Source organism: Mustelus asterias, chromosome 3 (assembly GCF_964213995.1).
Source record: "Mustelus asterias chromosome 3, sMusAst1.hap1.1, whole genome shotgun sequence".
NCBI lineage: Eukaryota > Metazoa > Chordata > Chondrichthyes > Carcharhiniformes > Triakidae > Mustelus > Mustelus asterias.
In genome coordinates this window covers 141,392,607-141,408,357 of record NC_135803.1, presented here as the reverse complement: position 1 = coordinate 141,408,357, position 15,751 = coordinate 141,392,607, and the positions used below count along the sequence as shown (strand labels likewise).

Below are 15,751 nucleotides of genomic sequence, written 5' to 3'. Positions count from 1 at the left end.
ACTAGGGGGCAATTTAGTAAAGCCAATCCATCCAACCTACACATCTTTGGACTGTGGGAAGAAACAGGAGCACCCAGAAGAAACCCATGGAGACGTGAAGAATATGCAAACTCCGCACAGTCATCCAAGGCTGGAATCATATCTAGGTCCCTGGCATTGTGAGGCAGCATTGCTAACCACTGTGCCACTCTGCTAGCCTTAACTATATATCTAATTTCCTTGGAAAATCATGACAATTTGTATATGTTTAAAATTTGAGATTTCATGCAATTGATCTGACCTGAATTGGAAGTAAGTTGCTGAATACTAAATTCTATCTATTATTTCACTGACTTTTTTTTTCAACAGAGAAACTAGTTATCTGTATGAAAGTACTGGCAGCTGAATAAGAGTCCAATTCAATGCTATGAAGGTGTTACTTCTATTAAATCAGTTCTGTAAAACCTCAAGAAGGATTTATTGTCTTTGGAGGGAGAGCAACAAAAATTTACCACATTGATACTTGGACTCCAAGAGGAGAGACTATATATACTAGGGTTGTATTCCTTGGAATTTAGAAGGTAAAGGACTGATTTAATTGACTTTTTCAAGATATTAAGGGGAACTGATCAGGTAAATATAAAGTATTTTGTTATTTAGAGAGTCTAAGACAAGAGTACACGGTGTGATGATACCGTGCTATTGATATATTGTAGATTTAAGGGGCCTGTTTTAAAGTTAATTTTTTTTCTGCAGGCAGTGTGTCTGGAAAACATGCAGCTCAGATGCTGCAAAAGCATAATAATTACTCATTTTAGCCATACAGCATTTATTTAGGAGAGAGCTAATGGATTTTCATTTATAGATGAAATGATCCCCTGGGGTTTTTTGATTAAAGGAATGGTAGGTGGGTTTAGGTATATAGGTTAATGTGATGTGGTTAATGGGAGGAGTTAGGTATGTAGCAGGGAGAGAATCAGCTTTTTGTTCAGTTTCTGGCTGGGGTTGTTTAAAGGCATAAGTCTGCAAGCTGTTCTGAAAATCAAAACCTCTCTGAAAGCTTCAAGGCTGTTAACACAATTTATGGCAAGTATGCCTGGGTTTGCTAACTGTTTAAATTGGCATTTGAGTCTAAGAGGAATGCTGCTCGTTTGGAATTGAAATAATATTAAGTTAGAAATTAGAGTTGTTTCCTTTAATTTTGTAACTATTGTTCAACTGTTCAAAGTTAATGTACTTCATTTTGTTAGAGTTATATTTAAACTCTAATGAATAAAGCTTGTTTTGATAAAAGATCTCTAATTTGTCAGTAGAATTGCTTCCAGAGCAAAGCATCTTAATCTTTCTTTCACGCCAAAATGGAAAAATTGTTGGAGTCAAGTCTGGCTTCATTATATTTCTCGGGATTTGGTCCAGGACCCCAAAAGTAGCCTAAAAATTAGAGCCAGGGCTGAAATTTACTTGCCTACATTAGGCATATTTTCAGTGGAGGGGAGGGCTGGGGGAGTCGAAAATTGGTTGGGTGGCTAGCCCACCATATTCATGTCCACCCCAGAGCTCCTCTCCAAAATATGCTAGGTGGGCAAGTACTGAAATCACGCCTGTCACATGTAGGTAATTAATTAATTAGGCTTGTAACAGGCCCATTGATCTGAATAAAAAGTTGTGTGTGCCATAACAGTTGCCATGGACAGTCGTGCTGGAGTGGGCAGGTCACTTAGAAGCCTATATGAGAAATGACAGGAAAGAAGTCGGTCAGAGCATTTGGGGCGCCCTGTGTGCATTGGGGTGGGGTGAGGGGGATCTCCGTGCCAAGGTGTCACAACCATCCTCTGCAATCCAACTTGAATGTAGCTTCCAGATTTTTCAAGGATGAGTTTAAGAAATACTTTTCCCGTGCAATGAGTGAGAGAAGTTTGGAATTCCTTTTGCACATATGGAAATTGATGCCAGATCAATTGTTAATTTTAATTTAGATTGTAATAAATGAAGATATTCAGGAAAAGAGGCAAAGGTAGGTAAATGGAGTGAAGTCACAAATTAACCATTATTAGCAGATCCATTAGTGGCAGAAAAAGCTTGGCGAACTTAATGGCTTCCTGTTACTTAAGTGTGTCAGGACTGCAATATTTTCATGCAAGTACACTGTGCATTAGAAATAAAGCTGAGTAGTCTGGGCATTAATTATAATGGAGCAATGTAATATAGCACAGGCAAAAATTATTTAAAGAATTTGAAGATGGAGTGTGCATAGATTCTGCAAAAGGAAAAATCTGGGCATTGGAGTACATTAGATAGACGAGTAGATAATGGAAAATAAATTGAGATGCAATTTAGAGAGATTTACAGTTTTAACCAAGTTGTAATTGTAGAGGATTGCAGCTAAGCTAAGGGGAGAATGTTAAAGGCAAAATGAGATGGGGTTCTGTGAAAGTGTCCAGGATAGTTTCTGGAAGATGAGCATATATTAAGCATTTTTCTGCACAAATCCCATGTGTAATTTCAGGGACGATTGTTAACAGAGTAAAATATTTATTAAAATAGTGCACAGTGCATAGTAGTTCAGTCCATCACGCAAACCAGCCTCCCATCCATTGACTCTGTCTACGCTTCCCGCTGCCTCGGAAAAGCAGCCAGCATAATCAAGGACCCCAAGCACCCCGGACATTCTCTTTTCCATCGGGAAAAAGATACAAAAATCTGAAGTCACGTACCAACCGATTCAAGAACAGCTTCTTCCCTGCTGCCATCAGACTTTTCAATGGATCTACCTCACATTAAGTTGATCTTTCTCTATACCCTAGCTATGACTGTAACACTACATTCTGCACTCTCTCCTTTCCTTCCCTATGAACGGTATGCTTTGTATAGCGTGCAAGAAACAATACTTTTCACTGTATACTAATACATGAGACAAAATCAAATCAAAGGATTTATTACAAGACCTCCCACCTTCAAAAGGCCTATGCAATCAAAAAACCAATTTTCCTACTTCCAATATTTTGATAATTAATAAACAAACATACTCGAAGGATATTGCCACTGTGATTTTTAATGCCCTTTTTTCCCGTGGGCTGATTACAACTGCGTCCAGGAAATGAATCCTTAATCGCTGTTGACTCCAAGTGAATCTAGGAGGGTTGGCAACCTTAGTTAGATGAAGAAGCAAATGCCTTTGCCTATTGTAATGCCTGTGGAAAATCTTTCCATAACTCAGCAACATGTAGCCGAAAGTACTTGGAGTTATATTTTATTCCATATTCCAGAATTATTTTCCTGCTTCATAAAATATTCAGATATTTTCCTGCACAAGGCCTACTATGTAAATGAAAGTTACTGTTGTAAATTATTTGGAAACTTTGTTAAAGTTACTTTGATTATTGTGCAGTAACAGTTAAATTAACTTTTCAACCCACTGCACATTGCTAAATCAGTAAGAAGTCTAACAACACCAGGTTAAAGTCCAACAGGTTTATTTGGTAGCAAATGCCACTACCTTTCGGAGCGCTGTCCCTTCGTCAGGTGGAGTGGGAGATGTGCTCACAAACAGGGCATACAGAGACACAAACTCAATTTACAGAATAATGATTGGAATGCTAATCAAGCTAATCAATGCTAATACAGCTAATCAAGTCTTAAAGGTACAAACAATGTGAGTGGAGAGAGCATTAAGCACAGGTTAAAGTGATGTGTATTGTCTCCACACAGGACAGCTAGTGAGATTTTGCAAGTCCAGGCAAGTTGTGGGGGTTACAGATAGTGTGACATGAACCCAAGATCCCGGTTGAGGCCGTCCTGATGTGTGCGGAACTTGGCTATCAGTTAACCTGATGTTGTAAGACTTCTTACTGTGTTTACCCCAGTCCAATGCCGGCATCTCCACATCATTGCTAAATCACACAGTTCCTTTGATAAGTGAAGTTTCACATTTTAGCACAACTACTTTAGGGTATATGAACATGTACACATACATTGTTCCAAACTGCCTTTGTGCTACTGTTTAAATTCTTTCTCCAGTTAGTCTAATGAACCACAAAAATAAACATGAATGAAAAACAAGGTAGGCAGTAGCAGGGTCAACATGAAAAACATGTTGTTTGTCTTTAGATCTGTTGTGTTTGTTTTGATAGTCAATATGTACCATTATTAACAGAAGTTTAAATAAAACAATTCGCCTGTGAGGACAGACCTACTCTTTTTCAAAATGAGACCAATGTTAGTCTATCTTTTGCTAGTTTCTGTTCCGACACTGATATCAGCTGATTTCATAATTGCAGAATCAGAGGACCATGGGGTAATGTACAACATATGTTCAAAATATAATTGTTTCGGATATACTTTTAAAATTATGACTAACGTTTTGATTTTGTTTTTTAATCAACATGATAGGTTATGTATGGAAGCCATTTGCCAAACCATCAACTATTGAAAATGGTATGTTTAATCATCGTAAAATAATCCTCTATGGATTTCTTTGCATTTAGTAATTCAATCCTACAAATCTCAAATGTTGTATCATTTACAAACCAAGTTATTACCATGGAATAGCTATTGCAAGGTCAGTGTCACAAACACCTCATCACCTCACCCTTTTCTCCATTGACTGGTGAAATCCCATTCTAGAAACGTCAGTAGTTAAATATTGATTGAAACAAACTGCCTCGTTGATCCTGGGTTATAATCAGGGTTAACCATGTTCATGCATTTTATTATTTACAGCGCTGTTTGCTAGAGAATAAAATTAAATTTTTGGGAGTAACTTCAGATGTTGTTTATTGAGACTGACCATACAGGTTCATTTCTGAATCATTAATTTTCTGTGTCTTTAACTCAATTACTAGGTGACTTTGTTTTACAATCAACTGCTATCTCCTTGTTGCATGAAATGCCCCAACAAAAATGTCAACAGCCAATGTACTTAAACAGTCACTAAAATTTGTTCTTTTTATTTTTGGTAATAGAAAAGAAGCACAAGGGGGCGGAAATACAAAGTAGGTATTATTTGCCAGGTTTTTAAAAAAATGATAATTATCCTTTTTGCCAATGTAAGTTGTGCTGTAAACAGTTAGTTTGGTTTGGCCCTGGAATGCCAAGGAACCTCTGGCTTTGTTTCTCTTGCAAAATGTCTTATCAAACCCTTCTTCCCTGTCTCCTCCACCTTTACCTCCTACCGCAAGTGTGAAGAGAACATGGACTTAGTTACCACGAAGACCAATACCATTCAATTAGCTGTCCCTCCCACCTCCTTCCTAGCCCTCACCTATTGGGTCAAATTTCCTCTAAAGGTTCCCCTCTGCCTTACACCTGAACTCACATCTTTCTCTAGTTTACTTTCTATTTCCTCTCATGCCCTTCCCAGGATTATCTTGTCCATGAGACCCATTTCCTGCTTGCTCAGTGCTTTTGCCACTAAAACGTCAACCACCCAACTTTCCTTCCTGGCTCCCACTGTTAAGAGTTTTTTTCCCTTCAGTTTCTGTCCCTCGCTCTTCCAAGTCTACCATCATCACCCCTCTCAACAATCCTTGACCTCTCCATCCTGAAAGCTACCACTCCTATTTAACCTCCCTTTCCTCTCCCCAATCCTCATCACTTCTCAAATCTTTACCCATCTTTCCCATAACTCCATGTTTGAATCCCTCTATCAGCTCTTGCCACTAACACAATACCAAAATGGCATCAAAGTCAGAAATTATATTTTATGTGACTGTGACAAAGGTAAGCTATCCCTCATCTTTCTCAACGTGTCTGCAGCCTTGACATGGTTGACCACATCATTCTCCTCCGAAAACCTCTCCATCCTCATCCAGTTGGATGTGACTGGATCTTATCTATCAAATCGTAGCCAGAGAATCACCTGCAATGGTTTCTCTTCCCCTTCCCACACCCTCATTGTTACCTCTCTTACTCTCAAGGATTTATCTTTGGCGTGTTCTATTTCTGCATGCAGCCCATCAGCAATATCACCTAACGCACCATGTCTGTTTCCACATACATGCTGACGGCATGCAGCACCTCTTTTGATTCCTCCACAGTCTTGAAATTGTCAGATTGCTCCTCCACCATCCAATTGTGGATGAGCAGAAATTTCTTCCAGATACATATTGGGAAAGGAAAAGGCAATGGCCAGAATGTAATGACCAGTCACGCCAGTAGGATTTTCCCATCCCGCAGCAGTGAATGGAGATTTGGTTGAGCGCCAAATTCTCTGACTTCACTTCAAGCACGTGTGTAGCATGAACAGCCGGTAAGATCGCGCCCAATATCCTTGGCCTCCACCACAAATCCTGCTCCCCATCCATTGATGGCATCCTTCTCCCTGGCAATGGCCTGGGCTGAACTGGACCTTTCACAATGTTGGTGTCATATCTGACCTCAAAATAAGCTTTCCAATGTATATTTGTGCCAACATTAAGATCACCTTTTATCACCTTTATAACATCACCTGATTCTGCCACTATCTCACGTTATCCTCGACTAGAACCTTCATCCATACCTCTGTTATCTCTGGATTTGACCATTCCAGTGCTCTCCTGGCTGGCTTCCCATATTCTCCCCTCCATAAACTTGAGGTTACCAGAAACTCTGGGTCCTTACATCAAGTCTTTTCACCCATTATCCCTGTGCCTGTTTGCCTACATTGTTTTTCCTGGCTAAGCAACACTTCAATTTTGAAATGATTATCCTTGTTAACAAATCCCTTCATGGCCTTGTCCTCCCTGCATCCTCCAGCCCCACAACCCACTGAGATATGTGCGCTCCATAAATTCAGGCCTTTTAAGTACCCCAATTATCATTGGTAGCTATGACTTCAGCTGTCAAGGCCCTTAGCTCTGGAATGCCCTCCCTAAAGCTCCCCACTTCTCCATCTCTCTTTCCTCTTCCATAAAACCTGTTACCTTGACCAAGCTTTAATGTCTGATGTAGTTCTGTGCCAAACAATTACTTTTTATAACATCCCTGTGAAGCACATTTTATTGTGTTAAAGATGCTATATAAAGACAAGTTGCTTTTGTTATTTCTTAAAAGCTTAATTCTTCAGAGGAAAAGCCATGACATGGAGATGCCGGCATTGGACTGGGGTGGGCACAGTAAGAAGTCACACAACAGCAGATTAAAGTCCAACAGGTTTATTTGGAATCACGACTTTTCGGAGCACTTCTTCATCAGGTGAGTGAGTGAGACTCCAAAAACTCGTGATTCCAAATAAACCTGTTGGACTTTAACCTGGTGTTGTGAGACTTCTTACTCAGAGGAAAAGCACATAGATGTTCAGAGGGCCAATTTAGTGTTTAATTTCTTTTGATAAGGTCAAAGCAAAGCTCTATCAGAATTCACAGTGAGCGTTTGGTAAACTAATGCTGGTAACTGATGGAGAGCAACTGGGCAGACTGGAAGGGTGTGGGATGCTATTTCTATAATTCCTTGAGCTACACACCCATGATTGTGACTGTTGTGATTTGTTCAGCTTTCCTGGTGGAAGTGAGACAGTGTTGATGTCTAAGGTAGCTGATAATTTAGTCAGGAAGGGAAGGGAAATCTGTATCCAAATAGCAAAGGAGATGTCAGTATTTCTGACATTTGTTGGACTTTCAGTTCTTTTCAATTGAACCTTGGATGATCTGAAGCCAAATAAGAATTCTAATTCATCGTGATATGAGATATAAATTTAATGCAGTATGAAATTTTTAACATCAGGGAAATTTAAACAATTTCCATTAAATTATGAGGACCTTCATATTGGACTTCACTTGGACCTTCCACCTTTTGAGGCCCAGATGTAAATCCAGCCTAAATTAATCAGACACAATTATCTGTAGGGTCCTAAACAAAACAGATCTACATAATCCGCATCCAAATACTACAGGGCAAAAAGGCCTTGACCTTAATTTGTTAGTAATGGTATCAATCTATTTTTATTTTTCTGGGACTTCCTCGTTCAAGAATTTCTTGCCAAGTTATTGGTCATGATAACTTGAACTGCAGGGCAAAAAGATTCATCCCCTCTTCGGTGGTGCTAATGTGATAATGTAGCATCTGAAACAACTGATGCAATGTTCGGTGAGTGGGTTTGATTTTATCTGGGGTAGGGCAGGGCTCTTTGTACTGCCATTATTCCAGAAGGGAAACTTTTCAGGCATTTTCTTTAAGACAAGTGGCTAGAAGGAGTCTGTTTTAACTATGCCTCCCACAGTTAGAATCATAGAATCCGTACAGTGCTGAAGGAGGCCATTTGGCCCATCGAGTCTGCTCCGATCACAAAGCCCCCCAGGCCCTATCCCCATAACCCTACATATTTACCCTGCTAATCCCCTGACACTAGGGTCAACTTAGCATGGCCAATTCACCTAACCCACACATGTTTGGACTCTGCTGTTATCCTTGAGCAGGTGAGTGTGTTTTTCGAACAAGACACAGGTTATGAGAGCCAGCTTGGCTGAAGCCCAATGTCAAAGCTGCCCTATTTTGTTCATAATTCAGTGATTCATTCTAATTCCTCACCAGTTAAAACATTTTTCTAACTTCTTCAGGAGGGGGGAGAGATCGACATCTACAGCTTGAAGATCGATTCCAAAATTACATCTCGATTCGCTCACAATGTGATAACAAGCCGGGTGGTAAACAAAGCAACTCAGTCCAAGGAAGCCCTCTTTGAAGTTGAACTGCCCAAAACAGCATTCATTACCAATTTTACCATGTATGTATCTACTACGATTACCTGACAAACTACCAAATTAGAGATAAAATAGACACATCCCCTTACCTAATTTTTATTTTATAAAGTAAAGTATTAGTCACAAGTAGGCTTGCATTCACACACTGTAATGAAGTTACTGCAAAAATCCCCCAGTCGCCACACTCCAGTGCCTGTTTGGGTACACTGAGGGAGAATTTAGCATGGCCAATGAACCTAATCTGCACATCTTTGGACTGTGAGAGGAAACCAAAGCACCCAAAGGAAACCCATGCAGACACAAGGAGAACGTGCAAACTCCACACAGACAGTAACCCAAGTCGGGAATCGAACATGAGATTGCATCCTTCAGTAAGGAAGTCATATAGAATCCCTACAGTGCAGAAGGAGGCCATTCGGCTCATCGAGTCTGCACCGACCACAATCCCACCCAGACTCTAGTCCCGTAACCTCACATATTTAGCCTGCTAATCCCCCTGACACTAGGGTCAATTTAGCATGGCCAATGAACCTAACCCACATATCTTTGGACTGTGGGAGGAAACTGGAGCACCGTCCACACTGTTGATGAGACCAGGACAAGAATACAGTTTGAGTAATGTTAACAGGCCCACGTTTTGATTGATTTGATTTGATTTATTATTGTCAAATGTATTAACATAGAGTGAAAAGTATTCTTGCACGCTATACAGACAAAACATACCGTTCATAGAGAAGGAAATGAGAGAGTGCAGAATGTAGTGTTACAGTCATAGCTAGGGTGTAGAGAAAGATCAACTTAATGCAAGGTAAGTCCATTCAAAAGTCTGACAGCAGCAGGGAAGAAGCTGTTCTTGAGTCGGTTGGTACGTGACCTCAGACTTTTGTATCTTTTTCCCAACGGAAGAAGGTGGAAGAGAGAATGTCCAGGGTGCGTGAGGTCCTTAATTATGCTGGCTGCTTTGCCGAGGCAGCGGGATGTGTAGACAGAGTCAATGGATGGGAGGCTGGTTTGCGTGATGGATTGGGCTACATTCACGACCTTTTGTAGTTCCTTGCGGTCTTGGGTAGAGCAGGAGCCATACCAAGCTGTGATACAACCAGAAAGAATGCTTTCTATGATGCATCTGTAAAAATTGGTGAGAGTCGTAGCTGACATGCCAAATTTCCTGCCTCTCTTAACTCTGTGCATCATTAGAAAATGCATTATCAGAATAGATCGTCAGCATTTTAAAAAAATAAATTACTGATGCATCTGACTTTTTGCCAACTTTCCATTAACTTATTAATGCTATGTAAAGCTCATTAAAATTCATGGACACTTTTGCAAGCCGGGTAATGCATTGCTTCTTACAGGGTTGAATGAAATATTATATAGGATTGTGTCTCAGCCACACCTTTGATTTGTCTATTAAGTGCAAGGCACTTTGGTACAATTATTGTTGTACCACACAGATTAGTTTTTAAAAAGATTAAAATGACTGCACAAATTGATTTCTGAGCAACTGATCTATAATTATTAACACTTTTGTGATCCAAGTGAATGTTTTGACCTCTTTTAGCTTGGATTACTGAAGTAATGTTTTGTTTAATTACTCCAGTGCACACATTCCCAAAACCCAAATTAACCTTACACATTTGCCTCACAGGAATGTAACTATGAATTAAGTCCTCCGAAGGTTATTTAAGGCTGACAATCAATCTTGAGAAACATAACTGATGCTCCTGGTATCTTTTTAAAGGATTTGATTCTAATAAATGTAAATTGCAAAGAGATTGAACTTTCAGTTCTTTGTGGTGCAACACTTCAAGCTGTGGTTAAGCATGCAGAAAATATTCAGCCCGAAAGCTATATAAAAGCTGACTTGTTCTCCTAGCGGTCCAGTTTATTCACAGAATTGGAACTTTATTCCCACCTGCCCAAGCTATGGGTATGGCTAATCATACGTGGGCAGCACAGTGGTTAGCACTGCTGCCTCACAGCGCCAGGCACTCGGGTATGGTTCCCAGCTTGGGTCACTGTCTATGCGGAGTCTGCACATTCTCCCCATGTCTGCATGGGTTTCCTCCGGGTGCTCCAGTTTCCTCCCATAATCTGATAAACATGCTGGTTAGGTGCATTGGCCATGCTAAATTCTCCCTCAGTGTACCAGAACAGGCACCGGAGTGTGGCGACTAGGGGATTTTCACAGTAACTTCGTTGCTGCATTAATATAACCCTACTTGTGATACTAATAAATAAATTTAAACTGAATAGTGAGTGTCATTCTAAGTTTGCTAATTCATTCTTCTGTTGCCATCCTCTATAGGATTATAGATGGGGTGAAGTACTCGGGAGATGTGAAAGAAAAGGAAGTTGCTGAGCAACAGTACAAAGAAGCAGTTTCCAGGGGAGAGACTGCAGGTTTGGTAAAGTAAGTTATACTCGTATAATTACAGAACAATTGGTAGGTATAGTGAGATACATGAAATATATACCGGGTAGCGGTGTGGCGGTGGGGATGGATGGGGATGGGGGGGGGGGTGGACGGGAATGGTGGTGGGGGTGGGGGCAGAGGTAGAGTGGTACTGTGGAAACATGATTCACAACCTTACCCCCACCCCAGAGAGTGCAGGAATGACAAACTTCTCAGGTTGAATTATTTTCATGCTCTGTTCTCAAAGTGAAGACAACATTCCTTGATAACTCCAATCGTTTAACCTTTACTCATTTTCTGGTGTACAAAGGGCATCTGGAAGAAAAATGGAGAAGTTTAAAGTATCGATAAATGTTGCACCAGCCAAAAAAGTTACTTTTGAAGTAACTTATGAAGAATTATTAAAACGCAAATTGGGGAAATATGAGATGATCCTCAGAGTAAAACCTATGCAGCTTGTCAAACAATTTCAGGTAAAATGTTCATTTAATATTCTATAACTAAAATATTTTAAGTATAAATTGCCATACAATAAAATTATAATTGAATTCCTTAATACTGGTGTTAATTTTTTTTTTAGATTGATGCCCATATTTTTGAACCAAAGGGCATTGCCTTCCTCAATGTTCATGGAACATTTTTAACGAATGACCTGGGACAGGCTCTGGTGAAAAATAGAACTGAAACAAAGGTATGCGTTTCTGAACTTGATGGAGGCACCTTTAACATTTCCTTTATTGGCATTTCAGCATGGACTAACTGACATCTAAAATCAAACTCAATTTAGGCTCATATTTCCTTCAAACCCACCCTGGAGCAACAACGGAAATGTCCTGATTGCAGTGAGACCCTGTTGGATGGAGACTTTGTCATACAGTATGATGTCAATAGGGATCTGTCTAGTGGTGACATACAGGTGATTCGATGACAATTCAAAATGTTTTCCAATTGATCATGTTGTGTAACATTTCACCAATTGCTTCATTAATGTTATTTCAGATTGTGAATGGCTACTTTGTCCATCATTTTGCACCCGCAAATCTACCAAGAGTGCCTAAGAATGTCATCTTTGTGATAGACCGCAGCTTTTCGATGCGTGGCCTCAAATTTAAACAGGTAATGCAATTCGTCCAATCTCAACTAGTGATGAACAAATAAATGTTCCACTGAATTTAAAGTTTTTATTGAATAACATCTGGCAAATCATCCCGATTTGTGCGAAAGATCCTACAATGTCTCCTAAAGCACTATTTATGTTAAAACAAAAACCCTGTTGCAACAAACGTGAATTTTCACAGCAACTTCATTGTTGCATTGATGCTAAAACAGACTGGGGGGAATTTTCCCGTCCGGCCTGCCACGGGAATCATAGAGGGCGGGAGGGGTAGCGGGGAGGCAGACCATGCATAGGTCCGTTGACCTCTGGTGGGATTTTCCAGTTTTGGGGTGAGCCTGGCTGAAAAACCCCACCAGAAAGTTCGAGTTTTGCTCTCAGCAACTCAGCAATGGTTCTTGTCTCTAATCTGGAATGAAACTACAAAACTGCCTGAATACCCATAATCCCGACAGCTAATATTTGAGGCTAAAAGAGAATAGGTTCCTTCCAAGGGCAGGCTCAGAGAGGGCACATTTTAAAAGTTAAATTGGGAAATCTTTCTGTAGTTTATAATATAAATTGCCTTCTGAAATAGTGGCCTGAAGCTTGCACTATTGGGTGCACATGATTGGTGGGCCCAGAAGCAGATGCAAAATGTGTTCTATCTGCGATTGGCCCCTGAACGCGATTTCACACGGGTTGGTTAATTAACAGGCAGTCAGCGTGAAATTGCACTGACAAAGGCTCAGCACTGCCAGAGGGGGTGGGTAAGAGGGCGTGTGCTCAGAAAAGTGAAGGTGTGGGCCGGTAACGCACACCCTGAATGTGGACAACTGCGACAGAGTTGCCTCAGGGAGCTGCCGATCTGTACAAATTAAATGAGATAAAAGGAAATGCAGCAAACTGAGGCCGGGATTTTATCACCTCGCTGGGGCAAGGCTCATAAAATCCCGCCCGAGGCCAACGGAGAATTCCGTTCTGTGAGCCTCACCTGCCCCGATTCTGGGGCAGGCGTGCCGATAAAATTACGGCATGTGTCTCTGTAGCATGTCCAAGCACCTGATAGTAGAACTCAAAAAACATCAGTCCCCAAACATCTTTTTTTATTATAGTTCACCTCAGATATTTCATCCCGCCCTGGATCAAGATTGTATCAAAAATGTGAAGGTCATCTGACCAATTGGCCTGTCTGTCCACTGTAAAAGTGGACAGGTCACGTAAAATCAATTTCTCCTTAATGGGCTTGATTGCAGCTTCATTCGTGGCAGGTACACTCCTGACTGCCATGCACATCCGCCAATCAAAATATTGCCCGAGTGCATTGGAATGTGTGCCCAACATCTTCTCACATGAATTTGCACACTGTCATGCCAGGAGTGTGCCCACACAAATGGCATAAAATTCTGGCCAGTTAATGTTGTTTTTAATTTATTTGTTACAGTAAGAGTCTGAAAACATGAACCCTTGTTGCATGATCCTTCCAATCAGTAATTGGAAAATTCAAATATCTTTATAAATGTTTTCCGCTTCTATAATTATCATAACACATACAGTAAGAGTGAATGCTGAATACGTCATCAGTATGGACATGGGAAAATCCAGGCCGAGTTTAAACTGAGTCATATAAAATTCTGATAGCAGATCACACAGCTGAGAACAGAAGTTGCCCAGCTTCAATATCAATGTTGATCTTCAGTGGTGTGGCTTTCAAATCCTTTTCTCCTATTCCTAACCTCTTTGCAACAGAGCAGAGGGAGGAAAATTGAATGGTGAGACCTCCTCAGCTGCTTTGGGCAGGTTCGCCTCTCTCACTTCACATGTGGAATGTTAATCCAACATTGGGGAAACAAAACTGGAGAGAGGAACATCCTTAACCTGAGGCAGTAACATAAATATTATTTTCTCATTTACAGACAAAATTAGCTCTTCTTCGAATCTTAGGAGATATGGACATAAATGATCATTTTACAATCATCAGTTTTGATTCCATCATTGAAAACTGGACGGATTCATTAGTTCAGGCAACTCCAGAAAATGTACTAAAAGCAAAAAAATATGTTATCTACTTACGGCTAGGAGCAGGTAAGGAGATCATTTATACTCATAGCAAATAGCAAGTAGAGCTGAAAGTAGGAATAGGTCACGGTTAGGTGCAGGTGAAATGAGTTCCTAATGTTGTCATGAATTTCAAATGAAAGTACATTCCATTGTAATATTTTTGACAGATTAATGAGACTTTAAACTGAAAAGCACTCTGACTGCTTGGGTGAATGCATAGGGCTTCATCGTATTATTCAAGAAAGAGGAGGGAATTGTGCAAGTGTCCAGAACAAGAAATTTGATTTGATTTATTATTGTCACATGTATTGGGATACAGTGAAAAGTATTTGCATGGCTGTGGCGTGGCGTGACAGTGGTTAGCACTGCTGGCTCACAACATCAGGGACTCGGGTTTGATTCCCGGCTTGGGTCACTGTCTGTGTGGAGTTTGCACATTCTACTCGTGTCTGCGTGGGTTTCCTCCGGGTGCTCCAGTTTCCTCACTATGGTGCACCTGTAAAAGTTGGTGAGAATCCACCTAATGTGCGGGTTAGGTGGATTGGCCATGCTAAATTGCCCCTTAGTGTCAGGGGGACTAGCTAGGGTGAATGCATGGGGTTATGGGGATAGGGCTTGGGTGGGATTGTGGCCGGTGCAGACTCGATGGGCCAAATGGCTCCTTCTGCATTGTAGGATTCTAGGATTCTATGATTCTATTGATTCTAGTGCGCTATACAGACAAAGCATGCTGTTCATTGAGTACATAGGGGAGAGAAAAAAAGAGGATGCAGAATAAAGTGTTGCAGTTACAGATTGGATGAAGAGAAAGATCAGCTTAATATATGATAGGTCCATTCAGAAGAACAATGACAACAGGGAAGAAGCTGTTCTTGAGTCGGTTGGCATGTGTTCTCAGACTTTTATATCCTTTCCCAATGGAAGAAGATGGAAGAGAATATGTCCAGGGTGCATGGGGTCCTTGGTTAAGCTGGTTGCTTTTCCGAGGCAGCGGGAAGCGTAGATGGAGTCAATGAATGGGAGGCTGGTTTGCATGATATACTGGGCTACGTTCACAACCTTTTGTAGTTACTTGCGACCTTGGACAGAACAGGAGCCATACCAAACTGTGATAAGTCTGGAAAGGATGCTTTCTGTAGTGCACCTGTAAAGAATAGTGAGAGTCAAAGTGAACATGTTGAATTTCCTTAGCCTCCTGAGAAAGTAGAAGTCTCGGTGGGCTTTCTTAACTATAGCGTCAGCGTGGAGGGACCAGGACAGATTATTGGTGATCTAAACACCTCGAAACTTGAAGCTCTCAACCATTTCCACTTCATCACCATTGATGTAGACAGGGGCATGTCCTCCACTGCATTTTCTGAAGTCCATGACTATCTCCTTTGTTTTACCCGCATTGAGGGAGAGATTATTGTAATCGCACCATTTCACTAGATTCTCTATCTCTTTCATGTACTCCGTCTCGTCACTATTTGGGATCCGACCCATTATGGTGGTGTCATCAGCAAACTTGAAAATTGAGTTGGAGGG

The 15,751-nt window shown here is 40.8% G+C and overlaps 1 protein-coding gene across 3 annotated transcripts in view; it reads left to right on the top strand.

Moving 5' to 3' along the window:
- Positions 1-4,149: 4,149 nt before the first annotated feature.
- The window catches only part of LOC144491656 (inter-alpha-trypsin inhibitor heavy chain H3-like), a 60,932-nt gene continuing 49,330 nt past the window's right edge, over positions 4,150-15,751 (top strand). For all 3 annotated transcript variants that reach the window (XM_078209804.1, XM_078209803.1, XM_078209802.1), the window contains exons 1-10: positions 4,150-4,273; positions 4,369-4,413; positions 4,941-4,970; positions 8,511-8,677; positions 10,963-11,067; positions 11,381-11,543; positions 11,651-11,761; positions 11,858-11,986; positions 12,070-12,186; positions 14,080-14,248. In XM_078209804.1, coding sequence (XP_078065930.1) covers positions 4,184-4,273; positions 4,369-4,413; positions 4,941-4,970; positions 8,511-8,677; positions 10,963-11,067; positions 11,381-11,543; positions 11,651-11,761; positions 11,858-11,986; positions 12,070-12,186; positions 14,080-14,248 — 1,126 coding nt within the window. In that variant the 5' untranslated portion in view covers positions 4,150-4,183. The remainder of the gene's footprint in view (positions 4,274-4,368; positions 4,414-4,940; positions 4,971-8,510; positions 8,678-10,962; positions 11,068-11,380; positions 11,544-11,650; positions 11,762-11,857; positions 11,987-12,069; positions 12,187-14,079; positions 14,249-15,751) is intronic.